Here is a 27,906-nt window from a genome sequence, read left to right on the forward strand (position 1 = left end):
GAGTATAGTGGTCAAATCATGGGCTTTAAAATCCAGAACTGGGTTTGAGTCCTAACTCTATTACTCACAACATGTATGACCTTGCACAGACTGCCTAATTTCAGCAAGACTCAGTTTCCTCATCTGGGAAATGGGGGTAAAAGAATAAAAGCAAAATAACCATGCCTACTACATAGGACTCTTGTGAGGACTCAATTAGATAATGCACATAAAATAATTTTTTACAGTGCCTGCCTGGCACAGACTGAGGCCTCAGAAACTTCATTAGTTGGATTAGTTGTATAATATTAATTGCCCCTCACTGCACAAGAACAGAGCCTTTGATCATAGCATTTGTGGATTGAAAGACGGAATAGGACTCCCTATCTGCTAGGCTTTGAGGCCGCTAGAGAGATCTCAGAAGGGACCTTTTAGGCCAAGTTCTTTGCATGTTCGCTGGGTGACAATCAGGGTGCTCAGAGGTATTTCTGAAATGGGCTTCCTCGTGATGACGAGGTGGAGATGGTAGATTCCATTATTCTCTGGCCTCCTAGTGTGTAAGAAAGGCCTCAGTGACAATTGCTCTGCAGCAAGTATCTGAGGCAGGCATCCCCTAGAGCCTATTTGGGCATCTGTTTGATGATCCAGATGTTCAAATACCCACAGTTGAGGGTGTGGGATGTAGAGGAGTGACCTTCTCTCCCTGGTATGTCTTGCTACTGACATCCATGGACATTTGGAGGGTTGACTTTGCAGAATTTGCTGAAGATGTCATTTTAAGCAGTGTGCCATCGCAGTAGTGAAGATATGGAATCAATCTAACTGTCCATCAGTAGATGAATGGATAAAGGAAATGCAGTATATATATACAATGGAGTACTACTTGGCTATGTAAAAGAATTAAATCCTGTCATTCACAGCAACGTGAATAAGCCTGGAGGACATTATGTTAAGTGAAATAAGACAGACACAGAAAGGCAAATAACGCGTGTTCTCATTCATATGTGGAAGGTGAAAAAGTTGATCTCATGGCAGTAGAGAGTAGAATGATAGTTACCAGAGACTGGGAAGGGTGTATGGGTGGCAGGGATGAATGAAGAGAGGTTGGTTAATACAAACATACAGTTAGATAGAAGGAATCAGTTCTAATGTTCCATAGCAGAGTAGAATGACTATAATTAATAATATATTGTATATTTCAAAATAGCCAGAAAAGAGGTCTTGAAATGTTCCCAACACAAATGATAAATATTTGAGGTGATGAATATCTACTAAATACCCTGACTCAATGATTATACATTCTATGCATGTAACAAAATATGACATGTACCCCATAAATATGTACAAATATAATGCATCAATACAAAATTTCCAAATTAAAAAATATAATAATATGCCACCAAAGCCATGCATCAGTTTCTGCTTTGGGTATATATCTACCCAGAGCTCTCAGAGCCAGCATAAATGGCCATCAAGATTGTTCTCTGTCACTACACTCCAGCCTGGCGACTGAGACACAATCTAAAAAAAAGAAAAGAAAAAAAGATTGTTCTCCTCTTCTACCCAGGTTCCCATGAGGGTGCTCACACTTGCTCCTAGGAGCACAAACAGAAGTTCAAGGCTAGCTAGCTGGCCCTGGGCTTGCTGAGAACTGCTGCTGCTCTTGGCCCCTGCTGGGCAAATGCCAATCATTTCGTCTACATCCCACAGCCCTGATTTGTGCATGGATGTAGTTGTATCCTGGGTGAAACTTGGTATCAAACCCCTACCCCACCAAATGAACTCTGCCAATCAGTGGGGTGACTTTCCACAGTGGAACCACGACTACTGGTGGACTCGTGGAGTAGGACTTCTGGGGCTCATTGTGTAATCAGAAGGGTAGCCATCTTCATTATGGAGTGTCCAAGGGCTGCATTTCAGGAGCTGGCTGGACCTCTGGTGCTCTCCTGCCAACCTCCTGCAAGAAAAGAGGAAGCTGTGGGATGATTATAGCCTCCTTTCCCCTGGAGGATACTTTATTTTTTAATTAAGGGGTATAAGGGCCCTTTCTGATACTTTCATTTAAGGTGGTTCCTGGTTCCTTGATGAGTTGGCATCCTGGCATCAGACACTCCCTCTAGAAGAATCCAATCACCACCATTCTCTCCTCTTACCACGCCTCAGAATGTTCAACTCCGAGGCTCTTTAGCCACTGCTTGGTGGATGCACACATTCTTGATTGAGGGCACAAAGTATAGCAATAGTTTGAAAGGGTGGGTGCAGTGGCTCATGCCTGTAATCCCAGCACTTTGGGAGGTAGAGGCAAGAGGACTGCTTGAGCCCAGTAGTTTGAGACCAGCCTGGCCAACATAGCAAGACCCCCCACCACGACAAGAAAAGTTTTTTTAAAAATTAGCTGGGTATAGTGGCACATGCCTTTAAGTCCTAGCTATTCAAGAGGCTCAGGCAGGAGGCTTGCTTGAGCTCAGTTCAAGGTTACAGTGAACTACGATTATGCCATTCCACTGTAGCCTGGGCAACAGAGTGAAACCCTGTCTCAAATAAAATATTTTGAAAGGGGTTAAAGACATTGTCCTGGGGGTAGGGAAAGCCATCTCAAACAAGCTAAGTCTTTAAAGGGATTTTGCATGTTCTAACATTTTGGCAGGGTCTAATCAGTCCAGCTGACAATTCGCTTGAGAGAGTAGCAACTTAAGTTCTTTGTAAAGAAGTGTTTGCAGTGGGGTGTACTGGGGGAAGGGAGCATATAATCCCCTTGGGTGCTTCTATACCAGGTCTGTGTTGCAGTTTACATGGCTCCAAACCTACCCTGGTTTTGGTTTCAACTGCAATTAGAGCTAGAGCCTCTAGGACTCTATTAGTCTTCTATTGTTGTGTTACAAATGACAAAAAAATACTGTCTTACGACAACACAAATTTACTATCTCTCCGTTTCTATGAGTCAAGACTCCAGACTGGGCTTAGCTGAGTCCTCTGCTCAGGGTCTCACAAGGCTCAATCACTGTTAGGGCTGAGGTCTCCTCTGAGGTACAGGGTTATCTTTTAAACTGAATGGTTGTTGGCAGAATTCAGTTTTTTGAGGCTATAGGGCTGAGGTTCCTGGTTTCCTTTTGTTCCCCCTCTGAGACAGGGTCTCACTCTGTCACCCAGGCTGGAGTGGAGCAATCACAGCTCACTGCAGCCTCGACCTCGTGGGCTCAATCAATCCTCCCACCTCAGCCTTAACTGGGACTACAGGCGTGCGCCACCATGCCTGGCTACGTTTTGTATCTTTAGTAGAGACGGGTCTTCCTGTGTTGCCCAGGCTGGTGTCAAACTCCTGAGCTCAAGTGATCCTTTGCCTCGGCCTCCCAAAGTGCTGGGATTATAGGCGTGAGCCACTGTGCCCTGCCTGAGGTCTCTGGTTTCTTGATGACTGTTAGCTAAGGGGTTCTCTCAGCTACTAGAGGCCACATGTCATGCCCTGCCATGTGGCCTTTGACAACATGGCAGTTGGTTACTTCAAGGCCAACAGGACAGCATCTGCTGCAGCTTTGACTGTCTCTGGCTTCTATTATCTGATCTCTAAACCCTCCTTTTTTTTGCTTATGTTCAAGTTTGTGTTTTGTTTATTTTTTCAACTTTTATTTTAGGTTCGGAGGTACTTGGGCAGGTTTGTTACATGGGGAAATTGCATGTTACTGAGGTTTGGGGTATGGTTGATCCTATCACCCAGGAAATGAGCATAGTACCCTATAGATAGTTTTTCAACTCTGCTCCCTCCCACCCTCTCCCCTCTAGTAGTCCCCAGTGCCCAGTATCTGTCGTTCCCATCTTTATGTCCATGCACACGCAATGTTTAGCTCCCACGTATAAGTGAGAGCATGTGGTATTTGTAAACCCTCCATTTTAGAGGCCCACCTGACTAGGTTAGGTCCACCCACGCTGAAGGAGAGGGGATTTACAGGACATGCATACCAGGGGGTGGGAATCTTGTAGGTCATCTTAGAATTCTGTTTACCACAGACTCCATGAAATACATTTCATCCTATTACATTGTTTAAAGAAAACCAACAAGATGAGGCCAGCTGCTTCCCATTAGCATTATCCATTCTGGGAGGGCAACAGAGCTGTCAGGAAAAGTCTTCTGAATCCCTGAAGCTGAATCAGGCTGTGGTTTAAAAAATTCAACAACCTTGGAAGAAGGGCCTTTTCCCCTTTTTTTCCCCCTCTTTTTCCCCCAGAGCCCCCAGAGCCCTCCAATGAGTCAGTTTGAGAAGGAAAAGGCAGCTCTGGGGCCTAAGCATCTGGGGTCGGCCTAGAGAAGCAAACAAAGCACTTTAATAATGACTTGATAATGAGACTCCATACCTCTGCTCTGCCAGGTTTCCTGATAACCATTATTACATGACTATGTTTGGTCCTTGGAAGTGGTTCTGAAAGCCTGTCATAATTTACTGGATAAAAACATATAGTTCCTCTTCCCTTATTCAGTTTGCCAGCTTTTTCAAGGGACTTCATGCAGAAGGGTCTTTTACTGAGAGTGTGTCTCAGTGTGTCCCCATATGTTTAAAAAAGACCACTTTTCCCACTGACTTCTGTTTGCCACTGCAAGACCCTCTCCACCCTCTGCATTTATCCATCCATAAACATATACAGTGAGCACCTCCTGCGTACCTGGTATTGCGCTAGGTGCTGGTAATACTCAGATAATCAAAACAAGGTCCCTGTTCTCAAGGTGATATCAGCTATGACAAGAGGTATGTGCAAAGGACTGAGAGCATGGGGCATGGGTGGCCAGTACGTTTGAGTTGGGTCTTGAAGCATATGTATAATTTCAAGGATGTAGGAATTACAGGGATGATGTTCCAAGCCAAGTGCACAACCTGTGCGGAACACAGAGAAAACAAAAGAACATGGTGATTCTGGGAGGTCAGAGCATGGGGGTGTGAGTCGGGGTGGGCTGCTGGGAGATTGGACCCCCTCCAGCAGGCAGAGAACACCAGATTGCAGAGGGCCTTGAGTGTTAAGAACTTGGCTTTTATCTTGCAGGCAGCAGGAAGCTGGTGGACAAGTTTAAGCAGGGGAGGCTCATGGTTATATTTCAGAGAGAACACTGTGCCTTTTTTGAGATTGTGAGGTGACTGTAGCTTTTTCTAAATATCATAAATAAAAGTATAGCTCAGAGAAGGCAGCCCCAAGGTCACTACCAATGAATCATGGTATGATTAAGGAACAAATTTATTTTAAATTGATATTAGCCATAATGAGGCACATGAAAGAAATACACAGTAATGCCTCTAAAAGGAGATACTTGGGAAGGAAAGCTTTGTTTAATAAGATCAGCTTGTGGAGGCAAAAGGACAGAAAAGGTGGTGACTGGAAAGCAGGAAGAGGCAGCGTTTCTTTTACTGAAACCTCTTTCTCCGTGAGGGTCCAGACCTAGCCCAGCTTCAGCTGTGGATGGGGCTCCACATTCAGGGTTCACCTGGCTAGGATATCTAGGAATGGGCTCTGTGTATCAAGGGAAAGAGGGGTCCAAGAGTGCTTGGTTCTGTACAGGTGAATAATCCAGGGCTGGGAGGGAAGACAGGTCTTGCTAAACTGGGAAACAAGGGGGTTCTTCTTCTAAGACAAGTCTTCCTCTGCCCCCTATAGCATGCCTCTGTGTCTGAAGAAATTTCTGACCACAAAGGTGGTTCTTTTATAGGAACCACTTTTATTTTAATAATATATTTTACTTAACCCAATATAGCCACCGTATTATGATTACTTCAACATATAATCACTATAAAAATAATATCAATGGTATATTTTACATTCTTTTTGTTCACAGTAAGCTGCCATATCAGCTGCATCAGCCTCCTGCTCCAAAGCCCCGAGTGACTTGCCATCAAGCTCAGAGTAAAATCCACAAAGGTGGATTTTATTGAATTTTTCAATAAAAAATTGAAGAATTTTTCTCTTTTATTGAATTTATGCATTAATTCAACAAACGTTTATTGAGTGCCTGCTATTCCCCTGACACACCACATCTGATTCAACAGTGAATCCTTTGCCTCTTTCATTCTAGGTACCATTCTGGGTCCTGGGAGATTCAATGATGACCAAAATAGACAAGGACCCTGACCTTATGGAATTTACATTCAAGTTGAGAAGACAGACAAGAAACTAGTAATTAACATAGAATATAATTTTAGGCAGCAGTGAGGGCTATGAAGATGTTAATAAAGAATAATTGGCCTGGCGCAGTGGCTCACGCTGGTAATCCTAGCACTTTGGGAGGCCAAGGTGGGCGGATCACCTGAGGTCGGGAGTTTGAGACCAGCTTGACCAACATGAAGAAGCCCCATCTCTACTAAAAATACACAATTAGCCGAGCATGGTGGCTGATGCCTGTAATCCCAGTTACTCAGGAGGCTGCAGGAGAGTCACTTGAACCCGGGAGGCGGAGGTTTCAGTGAGCCAAGATCGCGCCATTGCACTCCAGCCTGGGCACAAAGAGGGAAACTCTGTCTCAAAAAGTAAATAAAAAATAAATTAAAAAAAGAACAATGGGATGGAGAGAGAGTGGGAACATTTTAACTAGGATGATCATGGACGTGCTCTCTGGGGGAAGTAACATTGGATGCTTGAATGCTGCAAGAAAGCCAGTCATGCAACTATCTGGGGAAAGAGTCCTCCAAGCAGAGAAAGCAGCAAATGCAAAGATGCTGAGATTGAAAGGGGGCATTACCAGGAGGGCCAGTGAGGCTAGGTGAAGGGATGAAGTAGGGGGGTAGCGGGTTTGGTGATCAGTGGAACATGGGGGTGGGCTTGCAACACATAAGGCCCATGGTAAGGGGCTGGGATTTTACTCTGCACTTAATGGCAAGCCACTGGGGGGTTTGGAGCAGAAGGCTGATGCAGCTGATGTGGCAGCTTACTGTGAACAAAAATAATGTAAAATATACCATTAATATTATTTTTATAGTGACTATATGTTGAAATAATCATAATATGGTGGTTATATTGGGTTAAATAAAATATATTATTAAAAGCAGTCTCACCTGTTTCTTTTTTCTTGTTGAAAATGTAGCTACTAGAAAATTGAAAATACGTGGCTTGCAATTCTGCTCACGTTAACATTTCTATTTAATGATGAGGGTCTAGGAAGTGACTGTAGACAAAGAAGAGAGCCAAGGACAGAGCCCTGCAGTGCTACATTTCAAAATCAGGGAGAGGAGAGAGATCCAGCAAGGGCGACCCAGAAGGAACAGCCAATAAGGTAGGAGGAAAATTAAGGGAGTGTGGTGTTCCAGAAGACAAGTGATAAAATTATTCAAAAAGAAGGGCGTGGCCAATCACATCAGATGCTGCTGAAAGTTAAAGGAACTGGTGGATTCAGCAAGCGCAGTGTTGGTGGACTGGCTTGGAAGCAGTTCAGTTTGGAAGCCTGATTGGAGAGCTCATGAGAATAGAAAGTGAGCACATAAAGGCAGTAAGTATAGATAACTCTTTAAAGAGTTTTACTTTAAAGAGATGCAGAGGAATGGGATGGTAACAGCAAGAGAATTTGAACTCAAGGGGAGATTTGTGTTTTGCTCTAGTTGCTGGGTTGTTTAAGAGGGGAGACAGTTTCATATGTCCAGTTGGATGGTGGCGTTGTCAACAGAGTGCCTGCTAAAAGCCTCAGGGCTTTTAAGATTTGGTTGGGGGAAATAAGGCAAGTATGCTACAAAGAATTTCAGACAGGACAGTCTAAGCTCAAGGGTTAAATGCAATGATTCTATTAGTGCTCTAAAAGTTCAGATGCAGCCAAGATGCCCTCTTTCTTTGTTCTCCCTCAACTTTCATATTTTTCTCTTTAGTGTTTTTTTCCCCTTTCTATCTTCTACACTTGACAGTGGTAGGTCAATGACAATGTTAGCCTACCATGGCCTCACATTTTGGTTAACGGGCTTTTTTTCCCACAGGCTTCTCTAAGATAGTTTATTTCCCCAATGTCTAAAAAGGCTTCTATAGCGGCAGGGGTGGGGGTACTGCTGTGTTTATTAAGATGGCCAGGAACTTACCAGTGACACAAATTACTCCTGTTCTCCCTCTGAATTTCTTAAGAGCTTTTGAATTATTATTATTATTTTTTTCGAGACAGGTTCTCCCCTGTCACCCTGGCTGGAGTGCAGTGGCGTGATCATGGCTCACTGTAGCCTCGACCTCCCAGGCTCAAGTGATCCTCCCACCTCAGCTTCCTGAGTAGCTGGGACTACAGGCATGCACCCCCACGTTCGGCTAATTTGTTTTGTATTTTTTCTAGAGATGGGGTTTTGCCATGTTTCCCGGGCTGGTCTCAAAGCCCTGGGCTCAAGCAATCCACCCACCTTGGCCTTCCAAAGTGTTGGGATTGCAGGTGTGAGCCACTGTGTCCAGTCAGATGTTGAATTTTCCTTCCTCTTTGCTCCTGCCAGATCTCCAGATCTTGGAAAACTAGCAGAGACAGTAATGCCAAGGGTAAAGTCATTCTTTCTAGGACAATGCGTTGGTGTGTAAATCCATTGATGTGGGCTCTCTTGAAGGTCTGCATATGATAAGAAAGGCGCTGTGGTTATGGAGTAGAGGGGGTGTGTGTGTGCATGTGTCCCCATGTGTGTTGAGGGGGGTAATTATTGATCACTGTGAGGGCCTGGGACTCAGTCATCTTTAGGCGGAATTGTAATATTAACTCATAAAAGTTGAGTGACTTAAAGTATCAATACCTTTCACCCAGGAATGTACCTGTCATTGAACAAATTGGATTTATTACTTGTGGCAGTGAGGGGGAATTTGGGGAACCACAGGGCATCTCGGTAAGTGGGTCTGAAGCAATCTTGACACCACAGCCCTGTCAGTTCTCATGGTGACTTGGAACCTTCTGTTTTCTAAGGCTTCAGTCACTCTGGCTATGTGAACTCTCAAGTTCTCCTTAGCCTTACAGCCTGTGGCCACCACTCCCGCCCTCCCACCCCCCAACTCTGGAGATGCATCCGGGATTTACAGCTAGAAAGCAGGACAGGGTGGGCCTGAAGCCCACCCATGAAACAGCAATGGCAGCGTAGCTGTCTGGGAACAGAGCAGATCTGGAGTGGCAAGGGGATTCTAGAATCTACTTAACCCCACTTTACAATAGTTCATTCAGTTACAGCAATACCTCAAGGAGAGTTATCATAGGGGCAAAGTCTCTGCTTGCCTTTCTACGGCCTTCTGGCGCGGATGAATATAGCACCCTTTCTCTGTGTTATGGTGCTCGTCAGATCCCCCACCCCTCACACACACGTACAAACTTTCTTTCTTTCTTTCTTTTTTTTTTTTTAGTTTTACAATTTTTTTTTTTATACTTTATGTTCTAGGGTACATGTGCACAACGTGGTTTGTTACATATGTATACATGTGCCATGTTGGTGTGCTGCACCCATTAACTCGTCATTTACATTAGGTATATCTCCTAATGCTATCCCTCGCTCTTGTCCCCACCCCACAACAGGCCCCGGTGTGTGATGTTCCCCTTCCTGTGTCCAAGTGATCTCATTGTTCAATTCCCACCTATGAGTGAGAACATGAGGTGTTTGGTTTTCTGTTCTTGTGATAGTTTGCTGAGAATGATGGTTTCCAGCTACATCCATGTCCCTACAAAGGACACGAACTCATCCTTTTTTATGACTGCATAGTATTCCATGGTGTACATGTGCCACATTTTCTTAATCCAGTCTGTCATTGATGGACATTTGAGTTGGTTGCAAGTCTTTGCTATTGTGAATAGTGCTGCAATAAACATATGTGTGCATGTGTCTTTATAGCAGCATGATTTATAATCCTTTGGGTATATACCCAGTAATGGGATGGCTGGGTCAAATGGTATTTCTAGTTCTAGATCGTTGAGGAATCGCCACACTGTCTTCCACAACGGTTGACCTAGTTTACAGTCCCACCAACAGTGTAAAAGTGTTTCTACTTCTCCACATCTTCTCCAGCATCTGTTGTTTCCTGACTTTTTAATGATTGCCATTCTAACTGGTGTGAGATGGTATCTGGTATCTCATTGTGGTTTTGATTTGCATTTCTCTGATGGCTAGTGATGCTGAGCATTTTTTCATATGTCTGTTGGCTTCATAAAAGTCTTCTTTTGACAAGTGTCTGTTCATATCCTTTGCCCACTTTTATGACAGGCACAGTGGCTCATGCTTGTAATCCCAGCACTCTGGGAGGCCAAGGCAGGGGAATCACTTGAGTTCAAGACTAGCCTGGGCACATAGTGAAACCCCGTTTCTCCATAAAATAAAATAAAATAAAATAAGCTGGGCATGGAGGAGCATGCCTGTAGTCCCAGCTGCTATGAAGGCTGAGGTGGGAGGACCTCTTCAGCCGAGGAGGTTGAGGATGCAGTGAGCTATGATTGCACCACTGCACTCCAGCCTGGGCAACAGAGCAAGGCCCTGTCTCTAAAAATAATGTCAACATTGATTTCTAAAAGTTTGATTATCAACTGGCATGCTTCCTTAGAAGCACGACATAGAGTCATGGGAGAATTATCCTTTTCATGATCTCTTTGGTTGTTTCCCGTTTTTAACTATTTGAAACAATGCTGTGACACACATTTTTGTATGTATATTGTTGTGTGCAAGTGTGACTATTTATCTATAAGGTAATGTTCGAGAAGTGATGTTCCTGGATCAAAAGGTATGTACATTTTAAATTTTGATAGATATTGCCAAATTGCTCTTTAGAGAGTTAGAACTATTTACTCCAGAGTGTATGAGAGTCCCTATTTTTTCCCACCTTCGTCAGCAATACAATATCATCCAAATTAAGGATTTTGACAATCTGATAGATGACAATACTCATTTGATGTGTTGATTTCTATCTCTTTCATTATTAGTAGGACGGAGCCTCTTCATATGTGATTATTTGTATTTCTTTTTCTGCTAACTGCTTTGTATTCTTTGTCCCTTTTAGACCAAGTTGTTTGTCTTTTATTGATTTATATGAGTTCTTTATAAATTAAGAAATTTGGCCCCTGTATCTGTCATATTTGTTGCTAGTATTGTTTTCCAGTTTGCCATTCTTTTATTGACTTATTTTTTTCCATAAGTTTTACTTTTTTTTTTTTTTTTTGAGGCAGGGTCTTGCTCTGTCACTCAGGCTGGAGTGCAGTGGCATGATCATGGCTGACTACAGCCTCAATCACCTGGGTTTAAGTCATCCTCCCACCTCAGCTTCCGTAGTAGCTGGGACTACAGGTAAATGCCACAATGCCCAGCTATTTAAAAAAAAATTTTGTGCAGATGAGGTCTTGCTATGTTGCCCAGCCTCAACTCAAACTCCTGGGCTCAAATGATCCTCCTGCCTTTGCCTCCCAAAGTGCTGGGATTACAGGAAAAAGCCACTGTACCCGGCCTGAAATTTTCATGTAGCTGGATGTTTCAGTCTTTTCTTAGTGACTCTGCTATTTATCAAAACAATTTTGTCTCCCTGGGCACACCATGAATAGTAATAGGCATCCAAAGTTAATGGGCCCCAACTCACAAAACAATAGATCAGGTTTTTGCATTTGTCTTTTTTTGGTAACAGCTTTATTGAGCTATAATTCACATACCATACAAGTCACCTATTTAAAGTATACAATTCAATGCTTCTTAATACAGTCACAGATTTTTGCAACCATCACCACAATCAATTTTAGAGCATTTTCATCATCTCCAAAAGAAACCCTATCCGGGCACAGTGGCTCATGCCTGTAATCCCAGGACTTTGGGATGCCAAGGCAGGATTGCTTGAGCTCAGGAGTTCTAGTTCAACATAGCAAGACCCTGTCCATACTAAAAATTCAAAAATTAGTTGGGTGTGGTGGCATGGGGGACTGAGGTGGCAGTTTTGCCTGAGCCTGGGAGGTCAAGGCTACAGTAAGCTGTGATCGCACCACTGCACTACAGCCTGAGTAACAGAGCAAGATACTGTCCAAAAAAAAAAAAAAAAAAAAAAAGGAAAGAAAAAAAAAGAAATCTTGTACTCTTTTCCAACCTCCCCGGCCCCCCCCCCCCAAAAAAAAAAAAAAAAAAAAAAACCCTTAGCCCTAAGCAAGACATTCTCTGTGTCTATGTATTTGCTTATTCTGGACATTTTATGTAAATGGAATCATTCGGAATCATTGTCTTTTTTAAAGGAAGGATAATTCTCTGTAATGGCAATTCCATTTGTATATGTTTTCTAGGCTATTTTAAGAATATAACTGAAGGATAAGGGGTAGGGTGAAAGGATTGCATTACGCCCTGAATATCAAATGATGATCTTTTGCTTTTTATTTTATTTTAGTCATCCTACAATGGCTGAATCACTAAGTGAAATTTGTGACAGTCTGGAAGTTCTGGAGGCCAGTGATGAGGGTAAGTAACCCAATAAAACTTTGATAACCAGAATTAGATTTGTTTCCTGTGTTTATTTAGCTCCTAGGACAAAGAAGCAAGGCACAAGAAAATAAGCTCAGATCATTAGACTGAGTCATGACGTTTACTTTTCAGTTTTCTAATTTCTTCTTTGTCACCTCCAACTCTGATGGTCAAAGATTTGCCTGAGGTCCTGCAATCTTCTTTGAAAATGGTTACTAGATTTTACTTACTAAAGCTTTTTCTGCTTCGTCAGGAAAAAAAGCAATCAGAACAGACCATGATCTGACAAATTCAACTGAGGTTTTACTGTAGATAGTGATTCAGATCTAAGCAAGAGATTAATTTGTTGAGGAGTAAAAGGAGGTAGAAACAAAAGATGCCTCCACAGGCTTCTGTTAAATAGGATTCAATTGACAAAAATTCTCTTTGGCAAAACTTACTTGTGTATCCCTTGCCTAAATTGTGGCGCAATCTGTGAGTGATAGGTGATCATGCATGGAACAATTAGAAAGGGAGGCAAATGTCACTAAACAATGATAAGCTTTACACACACACACACACACACACACAATAAAAAAGAAATCATAAGATGTAATGTGAGACATTGAGTGTAAAGACAGAATTGAATTTAACAATTTATTGGGTTGTTCTTCCATTCTTTTGCCGAGTTTTCTTTAGTGGTGTATGGTACAGAAAACTTTGTCTGGAAGAACAGAGGGGAATCTCCTTGTGGCTTCCTGGGGACTTGGCTTCACACATGATGTGGGGCAGGGGATGCTGAGAGCCTGATCACGGATTCTTAATGGCAGTGCTTGGGTCTTCTTCATCTCTCTGTTATCACTGTTTAGTATTGTGTCAGAGAGAGACAGAGAGAGAGAGAGAGAGAGATTAGGTGCTCCAAAATATTAAATAAATGAATGAATGAATAAATGAGAGAAAGGCCTTCTCACCAAAGCAGACCCAACTACCAAACCAACTGACCTATCTTTTTGTATATGAACTAAACAGATGCCTACAAAAGAAGATGGCAGCACAGTACATCTTGATGAAGAGTGGTAGTAAGGAAATGCCTTTTCTCTGTTCCCAATTTTTTTTTTGTAAGACCAAATATTTGAGTACGATTTTAGAAGTTTTAGAACTAGTCAGGGCTAGCCAGAGAATAAGGTGGCTGTTGGGAGATTAAAGGGAGGAAAGCTTAGTTAGAAATGTTTTCTTTCCAGCTAGGCACGGTGGCTCACGCCTGTAGTATCAGCACTTTGGGAGGCCGAGGTGGGTGGATCACTTGAGGTCAGGAGTTCAAGACCAGCCTGGCCAACATGGAGAAACCCTGTCTCTACTAAAAATATTTTTTAAAATTAGCTGGGTGTGGTTGCAGGACTCTGTAGTTCCAGCTACTTGGGAGGCTGGTTCCAGCTACTTGGGAGGCTGAGGCAAAAGAATCACTTGAACCTGGGAGGTGGAGGTGGCAGCAAGCCAAGATCATGCCACTGTACTCCAGCCTGGGCGACAGAGCAAGACTCCATCTCAAAAAAAAAAAAAAAAAAAAAATTGCTGGGCCTGGTGGCTCACGCCTGTAATCCCAGCACTTGGGGAGGACGAGGGGGGCAGATCACGAGGTCAGGAGATCGAGACCATCCTGTCTAACACGGTGAAACCCAGTCTCTACTAAAAATACAAAAAATTAGCCGGGCATGGTGGCAGGCACCTGTAGTCCCAGCTTCTTGGGAGGCTGAGAGAGGAGAATGGCGTGAACCTGGGAGGCAGAGGTTGCAGTGAGCCGAGATTGCGCCACTGCACTCCAGCCTGGATGACAGTGCGAGACTCCATCTCAAAAAAAAAAAAAAAAAAAAAAAAAAAAAAAAAAAAAAATTATTTCCAAGCAGCAATGCAAGAGAACAAGGTCATCATTATGCGATGCATTTTAAAAGCTCATTCAGTTCAGTTCAGATGGGTTCCCTGTATGCATGGTGGATAAGCAAATATACAACTTAGAGGCAACCATTTCTCATTCGATTTAGCTGTGTTTTCTTCTCTGGAGAAAAAACAGTCTTCAATGAGCTGTTTTCTGGCATGTGACACACTGCAGACCCTGACTGGATGAGTATATTGAAAGCTACTTGCTGTTTGGGAATGCACAGTCTTTGGGCTTGGACAGGGAAATCAATGGCTTTGTTATAGAAGTCCAGACAGCTGTCACCTCTAAGCTGTCAGCTTATTGACTGCAACTGGTGTACCCTGTGATGACATAAGCTACCCAGTGTACAGGTGACCTATATAAACGTTGCTGGGTACAAATGTGAGTTTTTACCCACACCTGCTGCCTAGATTTCTCTACCCTTTGTGCTTTTCGTAGATTTTGAAAAACAGCCTGTGGAGGGCTCAGCTGCTGGTGATTTAAAGGTGCCCCCACCACACTTTAAAAAATAAAGCTTCAAAGGCCAAATTTATAGACTTGAATATATGACAACAATCTCGGATTCCATTAGAGTTTCAAAAGCAGCATAGCACGTAGACAGTATCCAGCTTTGTATCTCACTCCCAGGACTGAGACCAGGGCTTGTCTCCATACGTGGGATAGCGGGGGTGGGGGGTGTTGGATACAGTTAGGGGTAGGGCGGTTTCCTAATGGAAAGTAGGCTGAAGACATAGACCCTTGCTGCTGACATTGTATGTCTGGCAGTGGGTTGTCACAAAGGCCATATCCAGCTGTCAAGTCACTGACCTAGAGCAACAGCAGCCAACTTACCATGTTTGGCAGTTACCATCTCTCCGTGTCTCCCCAGCTCCCTGCTAACAAAGCTATACCACCACTACACTCAGAGCCACACTACAGGATGGAATGGAAACATTCTTTTCCTTCTGGGGTCCATAGTTAAAAGAGACACCCATTGCTTTAGCTGTTGTTGAATCTTTGCGGGAAAATAAGTTGTTGTTTCTGCCCAGAAAAGAATGGAAAATTGGGGGGAAATTGGACTATATGCATACTTAACTTTTAGCACTTGTTACAGTTCCAAAGTCACTAGTCATTTTGTTAATTTAGGAACATAAAAATGTGTTAATGTATAATTTTGTCCGTCCATACAATGATTATGTTTGTTGAATTCATTATTACAGCCTAAATAGTTTATTAGACATGTTTTTATCCAGTTATTCAGTGTTTATAGATTGTGTCACAAATGGAGCTACTAGCTGCGGACTCTCTTCTCCCTGTCTTTGCTGGATTATTAGAAGCAGGTTTGCAACTCAAATTCCCTAGCTTTGCTTTCCTCTCTTCCACTAGGGGATTTTGAAGCAAGAGGGGCAACAGTTGCTGTGTTTCTAAATCTTTTGAGCATAAAGTTGTTCCCCTTTCAGAAGGCCAGAATGAGATCCACCTGTCAAGAATCAATAAATCGTCTGGGCACAGTAGCTCATACCTGTAATCCAGGCACCTTGGGAGGCAGAGGTGGAAGGATCTCACTTTGTTGCCCAGGAGAGAGTACAGTGGCATTGTCATAGCTCACTGCAGCTTCAACCTCCTAGGCTCGAGCAATCCCCCTGTTTCAGCCTCCTGAGTAGCTGGGCGTACAGGCACTAACCATCACCCCCAGATAATCTTTTTAATTTTCAATAGAGATGAGGTCTGGCTATGTTGATCAGACTGGTCTTGAGCTCCTGAGCTCAAGCAATCCTCCTGCCTTGGCTTCCCAAAGTGTGGGATTATAGGCATGAGCCACCGTGCCCAGTCTTAAATATTTTATTATTGTAGAAATTAATTTTTTCTGAAAACATTTTTAAAAGGGACCTTGGAGAAAATATACATTTCCTATTTCATTTTCATTTTTTATTCTTTCTCTCTTTAGGTAGAATTGCGAAGTTTTCCCAACCATGCCCCTATATAGGCACATTCTAGTAGATAAGAAATTGCTGAAGTCATCCAAAACAGAAATTACTTAAGCAGCAATTATCAAGCAAACAGTCCTATAATCTTTCGTTGCTCTATTGAATGCTGGCTTCTGCCTCCAATTTTGCATATTGTACAGTTCACTATTCAGTTATAGATACGGGTTTGCTTCTAATGAACACAGAATTGAATCCAGCCCTGATAAACAAGTAATTACTGAGTCCCTAACACTAGCTCACATTTATTGAGCACTTACTACATGCCAGATCATATGCTAAGCTCTTTACCTATGTCATTTATAATTTGCATCAACTCCTATAAGGGCCAGTGTTTAAATTACAATATGCTGAAAGATGACTCTGTTCAGTGGTCTCAAGTCAAGGGAAGTGATAAACTGTGTTGGTATTCTGCGCCCCCACGTGGACACAGCTGTTACTGCATGCCTTGCACTATGCTGGATGCTAAGGAGGGCTTGCCCACAGCCTTGATGTGGGAGTAGTAGCTAAGACATAGGGAACTACAACTCATTTCTTTCTCATGGATACCCAGAACATGATAAGTACTTGACCTTAATAAATATTTGTTGAATAAATGAATGAACAAATGAATGAGTGAGTAGGCTAAGAACATTCAGATGCAAAACTTGTGATGCTAACAGCCAAGTTTTAGGTGTTCAGAGGACAGAGGGAAGCATGAGTTTCACTGATTGGTGGGAAACTGGACTTAAGGCAGGCCTTGAAGTTTAGGAACCTTTACCCTGGCAGGCTCAGGAGCAATCGGTGCACAAATAGGTCATAGCGTTTCAGAGCTAAAGGAACTCTAGTTCAGCATTTCTCAAAGTGTGTTTTGCCAGACATTCTGCTTACACACGTTGGGAGATAGTGTTGTTGCCTGGTTTCTTGGAACTTCACCATATACATAACCGTTTTGAAGTTTCAGAAAAGTTTTGTTGAAAAGGAGACTACTGAACTTTGTCTAATCCAGAATTTTCCAGATTGACTGGACTACGGATCCCTTTCTCATGCAACAAACCTTATGAGCATCCCTCTGAACACACTTTGGGAGATGCTGATCAGGTGCAATCCTTTAATTTTCCTGCTGAGTCCCAGAGAGGTTGAGTGACCTACTCAAGGTCACAAAGCTAATTGATAGTGAATTCAAGCCTAGGATTCCAGAATTTTCTGACACTTGGATGGTGCTTTCCATTACACCATTAAGCCTTTCATGATGGCTGCTGCATTGGCAACTCCCTTGTCTGGACCCTTCATTGCCAGCACAGAATTGCTGTGCTAATGAGACCTTCTGGAGACCAGACAGTTGGGACTTGGAATGAGACAATTTAGTTGGCACTTTTTGCATGTGAAATCAATAAGAGCTAATTCCTTCCCTCTGAAGAATGCAGCAAGAGCCCTCTCCCCCTTCTCCCCTTTAGTTTCTTAATAAACACAATAAAAACAAATGCTTATTAAGAAACCAAAGAGGCCCAGCGTGGTGGCTCATGCCTGTAATCGTAGCACTTTGGGAGGCCAAGGCGGGTGGATCACTTGAATCCAAGAGTTCAAGTTTGAGACTAGCCTGAGCAACATGGTGAAGTGTCATCTCTACAAAAAATACAAAAATTAGCCAGGTGTGGTGGTGCGTGCCTATAGCCCCAGCTACTGGGGACGCTGAGGTGCAAGGATCACTTGAGTCCAGGAGGTGGAAGTTGCAGTGGGCCGTGATCACGCCATCACACTCCAGCCTGGGTGATAGAGTAAGGCTCTGTCTCAAAAATAAATAAATAAATAAATAAATAAATAAATAAATAAATAAAGCCCAAACAGACAGAACCTTAAGAGCATTTAAAGCTCACATTCCTCACTGCTGCCCTGGTAATTATTATAGATAGAGCAAACTCTCATTTATCTGCATGTGCAAAGGGCAGCAGCCCTGTAGATAATCCAAACCAATTGGCAAGAGTTGAAGAACACACACAATGATCATCACACACACACGCACACACACTCCTTGAAAAACTCTTTGGTATCTGATTTTGACATGCCTTTTACACAGGCAGCTTCTTCGCCTGGGCAGCTCTTTCTTCTTTCTGATTCCCAGCCATCTCCCTTGCTCATAAATTCCTTCCTCAAGGAAGTGTTCCTGGACTGCACTAACCAACTGCACTCACTCTTTGGGTCTGCATCCTTTGAGCACGCAGGCTGGGAAGTATCAACTCCCACTTAGACTTGGATTTCTAAGGGTTCTGAAGTGTTTTTCACGTGTGGGAGCTTGGCTCTCCTATTGGATTGCAATGACTCCAGCCATTGGGGTAGAGTCAGGGGAGTACCAAGTGCTTTCATTGGCTCAATCATTGCTTCACATGAATGAACTTCTTAGGACAAAGAAAGAGGTGTGTATGTTAATAGCTGAAATTGAGAGGCAAGTGAATTCCTAGTGAGTTTGGCCTGAATAGAGGCTGCCCAGAGATCACAAGCTGTGGCCTGGGCTTCTCCTTTCACCAGTAACTCAGACACTTTGTTACTGAGTTATTAATGAATGTTGAAGGGTGCTGTCAGCATTGGGGTTGAGTCCAAGCTCTGCAGGCCACCTGGGTGGGATCACGGTTCTCGTTCCTGTCATGAAGGCCCTATTTCCTCTCCTGTCTTCCCTTCTACCATCACACTCTGTCTCATTTTCATTTTTCACTTCCAGGAAAGAAGAAATGCAAATTTAAAGCCCTTAAGAGCTTTTTTGGTAAGAAGAAGAAAAAAGAAGCTGAAGATACCCAGGAAGAAGAAATGCTAGAACTGAGCTCGTCCAGCAGCAACATTAACATCTCTTCTCTGGAGCCTGTTCGGGCAAATCAACCAACTAAGGCCAGGTAAGCTCAGATGGGGTGGAGAGTGATGGGGACAGGAGAAGAGGCAGATAGTTGGATCTAGGTCACCTTTTGGCAGCCAAATCACCAGGGACACCAAGAGTCCCCACCTGTGGGGGCCAGGCTTGCAGCCATTGCCAATGCAGTCATGTCTGGGGTAGGAAGTGGTGCTTTTCTCTCTGTGCGTATGCATGTTTGTTGTCTGAGCTGCACAGCTCAGTGGGTTGCAGCATTGCAAATGCATACCCCACTTCCCAAGAGCACTGAGTAAGAGGGTACAGATATTCAGGGAAGCCCTGCCTGTCACAACAAAAATAACTTGAGATGTGGGGCCTGCAGCCAATGAGGACCTGAAGTCCTGTTTGATTTGGTAAGGAGGGCCTGCATCATTCAGGAGGCTTGGTCTGGTTTGCTTGCCTGGCTCTCAGACTACAGATCTGGCCAAGATCTCATAACGAGTGATGAAAGCCTCATATAGTAAAGCTATCTAGCTGTGAGTGGGTTGGGTCATGAGCATGAAATCACTGTGTTGCTGTAAAAACACACACGCAAGCAAACAACCCAGATCCCTTTCTCCTTCCATCCCAGGAGACTAGGGGAAATGCTATAGTCACAGAGGGCATGGGGAAGACTGTTTCCAGCTACCACTGCCACCGCTATTCAGATATTCATTTGCAGCGCCCAAATTTCCACATCCTGTTGTGCGATCTGGACACCTAGGATCCCCAGCTGTCTCCCGATAAATCAAATCTCCCTTTATGAAGTTCTACTTAGGACTGTTCTCCTGGACTTAAATACCAGACTTACCTGGACTCCCCACAGAGCTCACCGGTCCTGCTGCCCATTCCAACCAGGCAAAGCCTTCAGGGAATGAGGCAGTTAGCTGACATGTTATACTGCCCCCAATACCTCCGCCAATATATTCTATAACATAATGGCCTCATAGTTATCATATACGGTTCCTTAAGAACAACCTTCATAAGTGCCTCCAGTGTGAGAAATTTCAGATAGTCTTACTGGAAGTAGGGGAGACGGTTTTGAAAGAGGGGCTTATGTAGTACCTCACAAGTAACACTATTATAGTCCATCGCCTTGCAGTGTTCAGTAAGACTAAGACTAGCCCTGCTAAAACCTGGAGGTCGGTCAGGGAGGGGCATTCAGGTTTACTATCTCTGCTAAAGTTCTACATTTCTCCCTCTTACTTGTTCCTTCCTTTCCAGAAGTGTGTGTACACGTGAACGAGAGAGAGAGAGAGACAGAGAGAAGGTGGGGATTTAACTTAGGGGGTCTGAAGATCACCCCTGATCTCAGTCTTTTGCTTAATGTGCTAGGGGTAGAAACTCTGGAAAATGTCACTCTGGAGAAGGGATATCAGTTTTCTTCATTCACTGAAGCAATCAATCATAACAAAACTTATGACCAGCCTTCCCTTGGCCTGTACCATAGGGCCAGCATCTATTTCCAAGACTGTATTAAGCTGTATCTGATGGAATGGACAAATCCTGTTCCTTCAATTGATTTCTTAATGAGTGATGTTATAATAATATACTTCACTGCCCTTAAAGGCTGAGATTTTGTTTGCGATTTTTTATTTATTTTTTCTTTTCGCCTCCAGGGAACAGATCAATGAGCACTAGATATGTTAAGTGGACAAGAGTTTTCATTTCTGACAAACTTGGCCACAATTGGTGCTAATTTAATCTTTTGATCAGGGAGGGCTTGGCACGATAGAGCCAATTCAACAGCTTCACTCCGGTTAATGCACAGCATGGAAATGAGAGACATTTCTAAGCCCACTCACAGCCCAAGATTTCCTCTCAGTTTTTCTGCACAAAGCAGAGGAGGCAAGGTAGTCACAGATGCTACACTGGTTCTGAACCTGATCTGAGCCAGTAGATCATAGAGCAGCAGTGAATGAAAGCGTGTTATGTGTGCATACTGAGCATATGTGTGTATATAGAGAGGTCTGGAAACATTACTCTCTCAATGCTGAGTCAATCATATATATGCCCATTAAGTGTTTATCTAGAGAGTCACAGTAATTTTCTGCTGGACTGCTGTTTTATAAAGCAGACTACATTGCTTCCAACACCAGGGCCACCCGGATAGCAGAGTTTTATAGGGAAAAGGTAAATAGGAGTTTAGTAAAAAGTAGCAGACATCTCTCTCCTCTCTTGTTGGCGCACAAGCCATCTTAGAGTGGGTTCTGTTTTGATCCCCATAACATGAGATTGTCCTTATAGTGTGTCATTATCAAATATATCCATATGAAGGCCCCACTGGCTCATAAAGACAGGGCGGGTGCTAGCTCCACAATGCCCAAGCTGCTACTCTAGTTACCATTTAAAGATTTTTTTTAAGTGCCAACATATATGTATTGTTTTGTAATAAAGACAATAAGTACAAAAAGGGCATTTAAACATTTTAAAGTTTATTTTATCTGTTTTTTGACATTGCTATCCCTCCCTAAAAGAAACCCTGTACCAATGAACAGTTTTCCCCCAAAATAACCACTAATCTAATTTCTGTCTCTATGAATTTGTTTATTCTGGATATTTTATGTAAGTAGAATCATACAAAGATTGTTTCACTTAGCATGTTTTAACTTAGCATATTTTCAAGAGTCATTCATGTTGTAGCATGTATCAGCTTACTTGCTTTTTTTCTTCTTTTATTTTTTCATGTCTAATCTCATCTTTTATGTACATATACACATTTTTTCCTACCTAACAGGAATAACTTTATTATTTAAAATTTTTATGTTTCTATATAGCAGCTTTCTTGAAACGTCATTCACATACTACAAAGTTCTACATTTTAGCGTGTGCAGCTATCACTATTACCCAATTTTAGGACATTTCATCACCCTAAAAAGAAACTCTGCACCCAGTAGCAGTCATTTTCCATTCCCCTCTCCTCTTTCAAACCACTGATCTGCTTTCTGCCTCTATGGATTTGCCTATTGTGAACATTTCACATGAATGGAATTATACAATATGTGGCTATTTTTGACTGGCTTCTCTTCACTTAGTATGTTTTCAAGGGTCATTCATTTAAAATCATGCATCAAGAACTTGATTTCTTTTTTGGTAGCAGTTTTATTGAGATATAATTCATATATTATACAATTAAACCACTTAAATGGTAAAATTCAACATTTTTTGGTAAACCCACAGAGTTGTACTATCATCATCATAATAAATTTTAGAACTTTTCCATCACCTCAAAAATAAACTCCTGTACCCATTGACCAGTCCTCCCTATTCAACCTTCCCCCGACGCCCGCCAGGCCCTAGAAATCATTAATCTGCTTTCTCTCTCTGTGGAGTTACCTATTCTGGACATTTCACATGAATGGAATGTGATCTTTTCTTACTGACTTCTTGTACTCAGTATAATGTTTTCAAGGTTCATTCATGTTGTAGCATGTATCAGAATTTCATCCTTTTTGCTACTGAATAGTAGTCAGTTGCGTGACTATACCACATTTTATCCATTCATCAGTTAATGGATATTTGGGTTGTTCCGCCTTTTGGCTATTGTGAATAATACTGCTATGAACATTTGTGTACAAGTTTTGGGGCAGATATGTGTTTTTATTTATCTGGGGTATATGCCTAGGAGTGGAATTGTTGAGTCAAATGGTGGTTATATGTTTAACCTTTTGAGGCACTGCTAGACTGTTTTCCAAAGTGACTGGGCCATTTTAACGCCAGCAATGTATGGGGGCACCACCAGCACTGTATGGGTGTTCCAATTTCTCCACAGCCTTGCCAATGCTTGTTATTATCTGAACTGAATTTTCGATTCTAGCCATTCTACTGGGTGTGAAATGGCATCTCATTATGGTGTTGATTTGTTTTTCCCTGCCAGCTGGTGATGTTGAGGATCTTTTCATGTACTTGTTGGCCATTTGTATATCTTTGGAAAAGATATTTGTATATCTTTCTTGTTCGGAGAAATGTCTATTCACATCATTTTTTTCATTTTCTAATTGGGTTATTTAAATTTTTATTATTGAATTCCTTAAGAATTCAATAAAAAGAATTCCTATTAGTAAGAAAGAGTTCTTTATATGTTTCAGATCCAAGACTCTTATCAGATATGTAATTTGCAAATATATTCTTCCATTATGTGGGTCATCTTTTCATTTTCTTGCTAGTAACCTTTGGTGCACGAACATTTTTAATTTTGATGAAATCCATTTGTATTAGTCCATTCTCACTGCTATAAAGAACTACTTGAGACTGGGTAATTTATAAAGAAAAGAGGTTTAATTGACTCACAGTTCAATCATGGCAGAGGGTAAAGGGGAAGCAAGGCACGTCTTACATGGTGGCAGTAGAGACAGAGTGCAAGCAGGGAACTGCCACACACTTTTAAGCCATCAGCTCTCATGATAACTCACTCACTATCACGAGAACAGCATGGGGGAAACTGCCCCCATGATCCAATCACCTTCCACCAAGTCCCTCCCTCGACATGTGGGGATTACAATTTGACATGAAATTTGGGTGGGGACACAGAGCCAAACCATGTCACTATTTATCTATTTTTTTTTTCTTTTGTTACTTGAGCTTTTGGTGTCATATCTAAAAATCCATTGCCAAATCCAAGATCACAAAGATTTAATCCTATGTTTTTTCTAAGAATGTTGTAGTTTTAGCTCTCATATTTAGGCCTTTAATCCATTTTGAGTTAATTTTTAAAATTACACTTTAAGTTCTGGGATACATGTGCAGAACGTGCAGGTTTGTTACATAGGTATACATGTGCCATGGTAGTTTGCTGTATACATCAACCCATCATCTGCATTAGGTATTTCTCCTAATGCTATCCCTCCCATAGCCCCCCACCCCCCAACAGGTCCCAGTGTATGATGTACCCCTCCCTGTGTCCATGTGTTCTCATTGTTCAGCTCCCACTCATGAGTGATAACATGTGGTGTTTGGTTTTCTATTCCTGTGTTAGTCTGCTGAAAATGATGGTTTCCAGCTTCATCCATGTCCCTGCAAAGGACATGAGCTCATCCTTTTTTATGACTGCATAGTATTCCATGGTGTATATGTGCCACATTTTCTCTATCCAGTCTATCATTGATAAGCACTTGGGTTGGTTCCAAGTCTGTGCTATTGTGAATAGTGCTGCAATAAACATACATGTGCATGTGTCTTTATAGTATTTTTATATACGGTGTGAGATAAAGGTCCAACTTAATTCTTTTGCATATGGATACCCAGTTGCTCCAGCACCATATGTTGAAGAGACTATTATTTTTTCATTGAATAGTCTTGGTACCCTTGCTGAAAATCAACCATAAATGTATAGGTTCATTTCTGAACTCTCAACTCTATTCCACTGATCTATATGTCTATCTTTATGCTAGTGCTACACTGTCTTGATTGCTGTAGTTTTACAGTAAGCTTTGAAATTGAAGTATAAGTTATCCAACTTTGTTCCTCTTGTTCAAGATTATTTTGACTATTTGTGGTCCCTTGCATTTCACTATGAATTTTAAGATCAATTTTCCGGAAAAAAAAAGCCAGCAGGAATTTCAATAGGAATTGCACTGAATCTGTAGATCACTTTGTGAAGTACTGCCATCTTAACAAGTTTAAGTCTTCCAATGAATGAACATGGGATTTCCTTTCATTTATTCAGGCCTTTGGCATTTTTCTCATCAGTGTCTTACAGTTTTCAGATTATGAGTTTTGCACATCTTTTGTTAAATTCACTTTCATGTTTTTATTCTTTTGTTGCTATTGTAAATGGAAGTGTTTTCTTAATTTCATTTTCAAGTTGTTCATTGCAAGTGTATAGAAATACAATTTTTGTATATCATTCTTGTATCCTTCAACTTAGATGAATTCATTTATTAGTTCTAGTCATTTTTAGTGTGTTCATTAAGAGTTTTATATACACAATTACGTCATCTGTGAATAGAGATAATTTCACTTCTTCCTTTCCATTCTGGATGGCATTAATTTCACTTTCTTACCTAATTTCCCTGTCTATAATCTCCCATACACTGTTGAATAGAAATGATAAAAGCAGTCATCCTTGTCTTGTTCCTGATCTTAGGGGGAATACATCCAGCCTTTCACCATGATATTAGCTGTGATTTGTCACAGATATCTTCTATCAAGATTGAGTGCATTTATCATGGAAGGGTGCTGAATTTTACAAATGTTTTTTTCTGCATCTTTTGAAATGGTCATATAATTTTTGTTTCTATTCTATTGATATAGTGTTTGGCATTCACTGATTTTCACACATTAAGCCGATCATTTCTTGTAAATCCTACTTTGTCGTGGTATATAATTCTTTTTATATGCTGTTGGATTCGGTTCGTGAGTGTTTGTTGAGGATTTTTGCATCTATGTTCATAAGAGATATTGGTCTGTAGTTTGCTCTTCCTGTGATGCCTTTGGTTGAAATTTTTAAAAGGTAAAATACATTACCACACTCCAAAAAGGAGTCTTTCATGTCTTTAGCCTTTCATTTGTTTTTATTTTTCTTCTGATTTTTCTTAACATGTAATTATCATCAACCTGGCACCATTCCCAATCAGAAGGTATTTTCATTTGGATTTAGCAAGCTTGGGGAAGGGAGGGGCAGGTGGTACATAGGATGACTTTGAAAATAGGATAGATATATTGTAGAGCTCTTGTGTGAAAGAGGAAAGGATCTGATGAATGAAAGCCTCCTGTATCTGACAAGATCTTTGATATTTTTTAAAATCAAAACAAAAACACTAGAGAGAAATTTGGGCGTAAAAGATCTTTTATAATTCTCACTGTAATAATAGCAAAACTCATGGCCTTTCCTCCCATTCCCCAGAATTGCCACTATTGAATTATATACTTTAAATGGGCAAAATGTATGGTATATAAACCATATCTCAGTAAGATTGTTATGTAAAAAGGATATATGCTCATAATGTAAAAAGTAAAATTATACAGAAGGACGTGAGGTGGAAAATGAACATTTCCTTCCTGTCCCTAATGTGTCATTCCTCAGAGGGAACCACCTCTAACAATTTATGGATATCCTTCTAGATTTTTTTCTTTGAATATGAACTATATATGTGTGTATATATTAAATGGGACCATACCATTTTTTTTTTCACTTACTATCTCATGAGCCGCTTTCTATGTCAGCACATATGCATCCCTGCTCTCCTTCTGAGGTATCTATGGTAGGGCCATATTATGAACATACATTTGTCTTCAGTTCCCATGGCCCTTGGGTTGCTTTTACAAGACCTTTCCTTTCTGTCCAGGGTCAAGAGCAGCATGGGGAGCAAAGCCCTATCCCATGATAGCATCTTCATGTTGGGTCCTGAGCCTGAAAGATCAGCAAGTAAAATGTGTCCTTCTATGGATCCCCAGAGAGGCAGACCTCGGCAGGTAATAGTAGACTCGAGCATCAGTGTCTAATTGAACTACTTCTCTTCTGTTCTGTACTCTAACCCTGCCAAAATTAAAAGGAGTGGAAACTTGGTTCTGCTTCTCAGCTGATCCTACCCCCACAGGGCTGTTGTAAGCCTTGAGTGACAGAATGTATAAATATATAATGTGCCTATCACCTGGCACACAGTGTTGATTAGTGTTGCCATATTCACTTCTTTTTTATTTTATTTTATTTTATTTTTGAGACAGATCTCACCCTGTCACCTAGGCTGGAGTGCAGTGGCATGATCATGGTTCACTGCAGCCTCAACTTCACAGGCTCAGGTGATCCTCACACCTCAGCTTCCCGAGTAGTTGGGACTACAGGCCTGTAACGCCTGGATGATTTTTTGGTACTTTTTGTGGAGACAGGGTTTCACCATGTTGCCCAGGCTGGTCTCAAACTCTTGGGCCCAAGCAACCCTCCCACCTTGGCCTCCCAAAGTGCTGGGATTACACGCGTGAGCCACCGTGCCTGGCCTATATTCACTTCTCTTAACATACCATAAGAATAATTATTTTGACAGCAACATTCCACTGTTTATATGCTGGCATACCATTCCTCAAATTTTTCTCTCTCTCTTACGCAGAGATCCCGTATTTCCAGAACTCTACCTAAACCTAGGAGTGATGTGCCTGGAGTTGTGTCTGGAACCATGTTAGGAGCTATGCTTCAAAATGTGCCTACAAGTGCATTCTGGGTTACTGGCCCCAAGATCACTAAGGTAACAAAGTGGAATTGTTCCGAGCATGGGCAGTTGAGTCAGAAATCAGAAATGGACAGATCTATGCTTGAATTCTTACTCTGCTACTTACTGGCTGTGTGACACCTGGGCTAGTTGATTAACTTCTCTGAGCCCTCTTTTCCTCATCTACAGTGGTTATAATATTAACATCTACCTCAAAGGGTTGCTTGTGAGGATTGAATGAAGACTCAGAGAAGTTAAAGATAGTGCTCAAGTTCACCCTGGTAGTAAGTTGTAGACTTGGAAATCTGACCCAGGTGTATTAAACTCAAACCCCATGATCTTTCTATTACCCCAAGATACTCAACTTCTTTATACCTGCCTGGAGAGAAAGCAGGGTACACCTTAGTGCCTACGTAATGTAGCATCTTGCCTCCAGCTAATCCTAAACTTATAGTAGGGATCCATTACTCAGTCAGACTATATCTGTGATCCAGAAATGCTTCAGGGGGAGCTGGAGATATTGTCAAGGAGACAACCCTTAACAGCTGTCTTCCCCGTCTCAGCCTGTGGGTGGAATTATGCCCAAAGGTCCCTGTGTAAGTGGGAAAGTCACACAAGGAGGAGACCCTTCTCCACTGGAGATATGATTATTTTCCATTTGGCAAAAGGT

At 41.9% G+C, this 27,906-nt stretch overlaps 1 protein-coding gene across 1 annotated transcript in view; it reads left to right on the plus strand.

Annotated features, from left to right (window-relative positions):
• The window catches only part of KIAA1210 (KIAA1210 ortholog), a 76,792-nt gene that overhangs the window by 16,206 nt on the left and 32,680 nt on the right, over positions 1 to 27,906 (plus strand). The window contains 4 exon segments of the mRNA XM_023198681.1: positions 12,283 to 12,353; positions 18,931 to 19,099; positions 26,379 to 26,505; positions 27,138 to 27,272. Coding sequence (XP_023054449.1) covers positions 12,283 to 12,353; positions 18,931 to 19,099; positions 26,379 to 26,505; positions 27,138 to 27,272 — 502 coding nt within the window.

The sequence above is a fragment of the Piliocolobus tephrosceles genome, chromosome 12 (genome assembly GCF_002776525.5).
Source record: "Piliocolobus tephrosceles isolate RC106 chromosome 12, ASM277652v3, whole genome shotgun sequence".
Classification (NCBI taxonomy): domain Eukaryota; kingdom Metazoa; phylum Chordata; class Mammalia; order Primates; family Cercopithecidae; genus Piliocolobus; species Piliocolobus tephrosceles.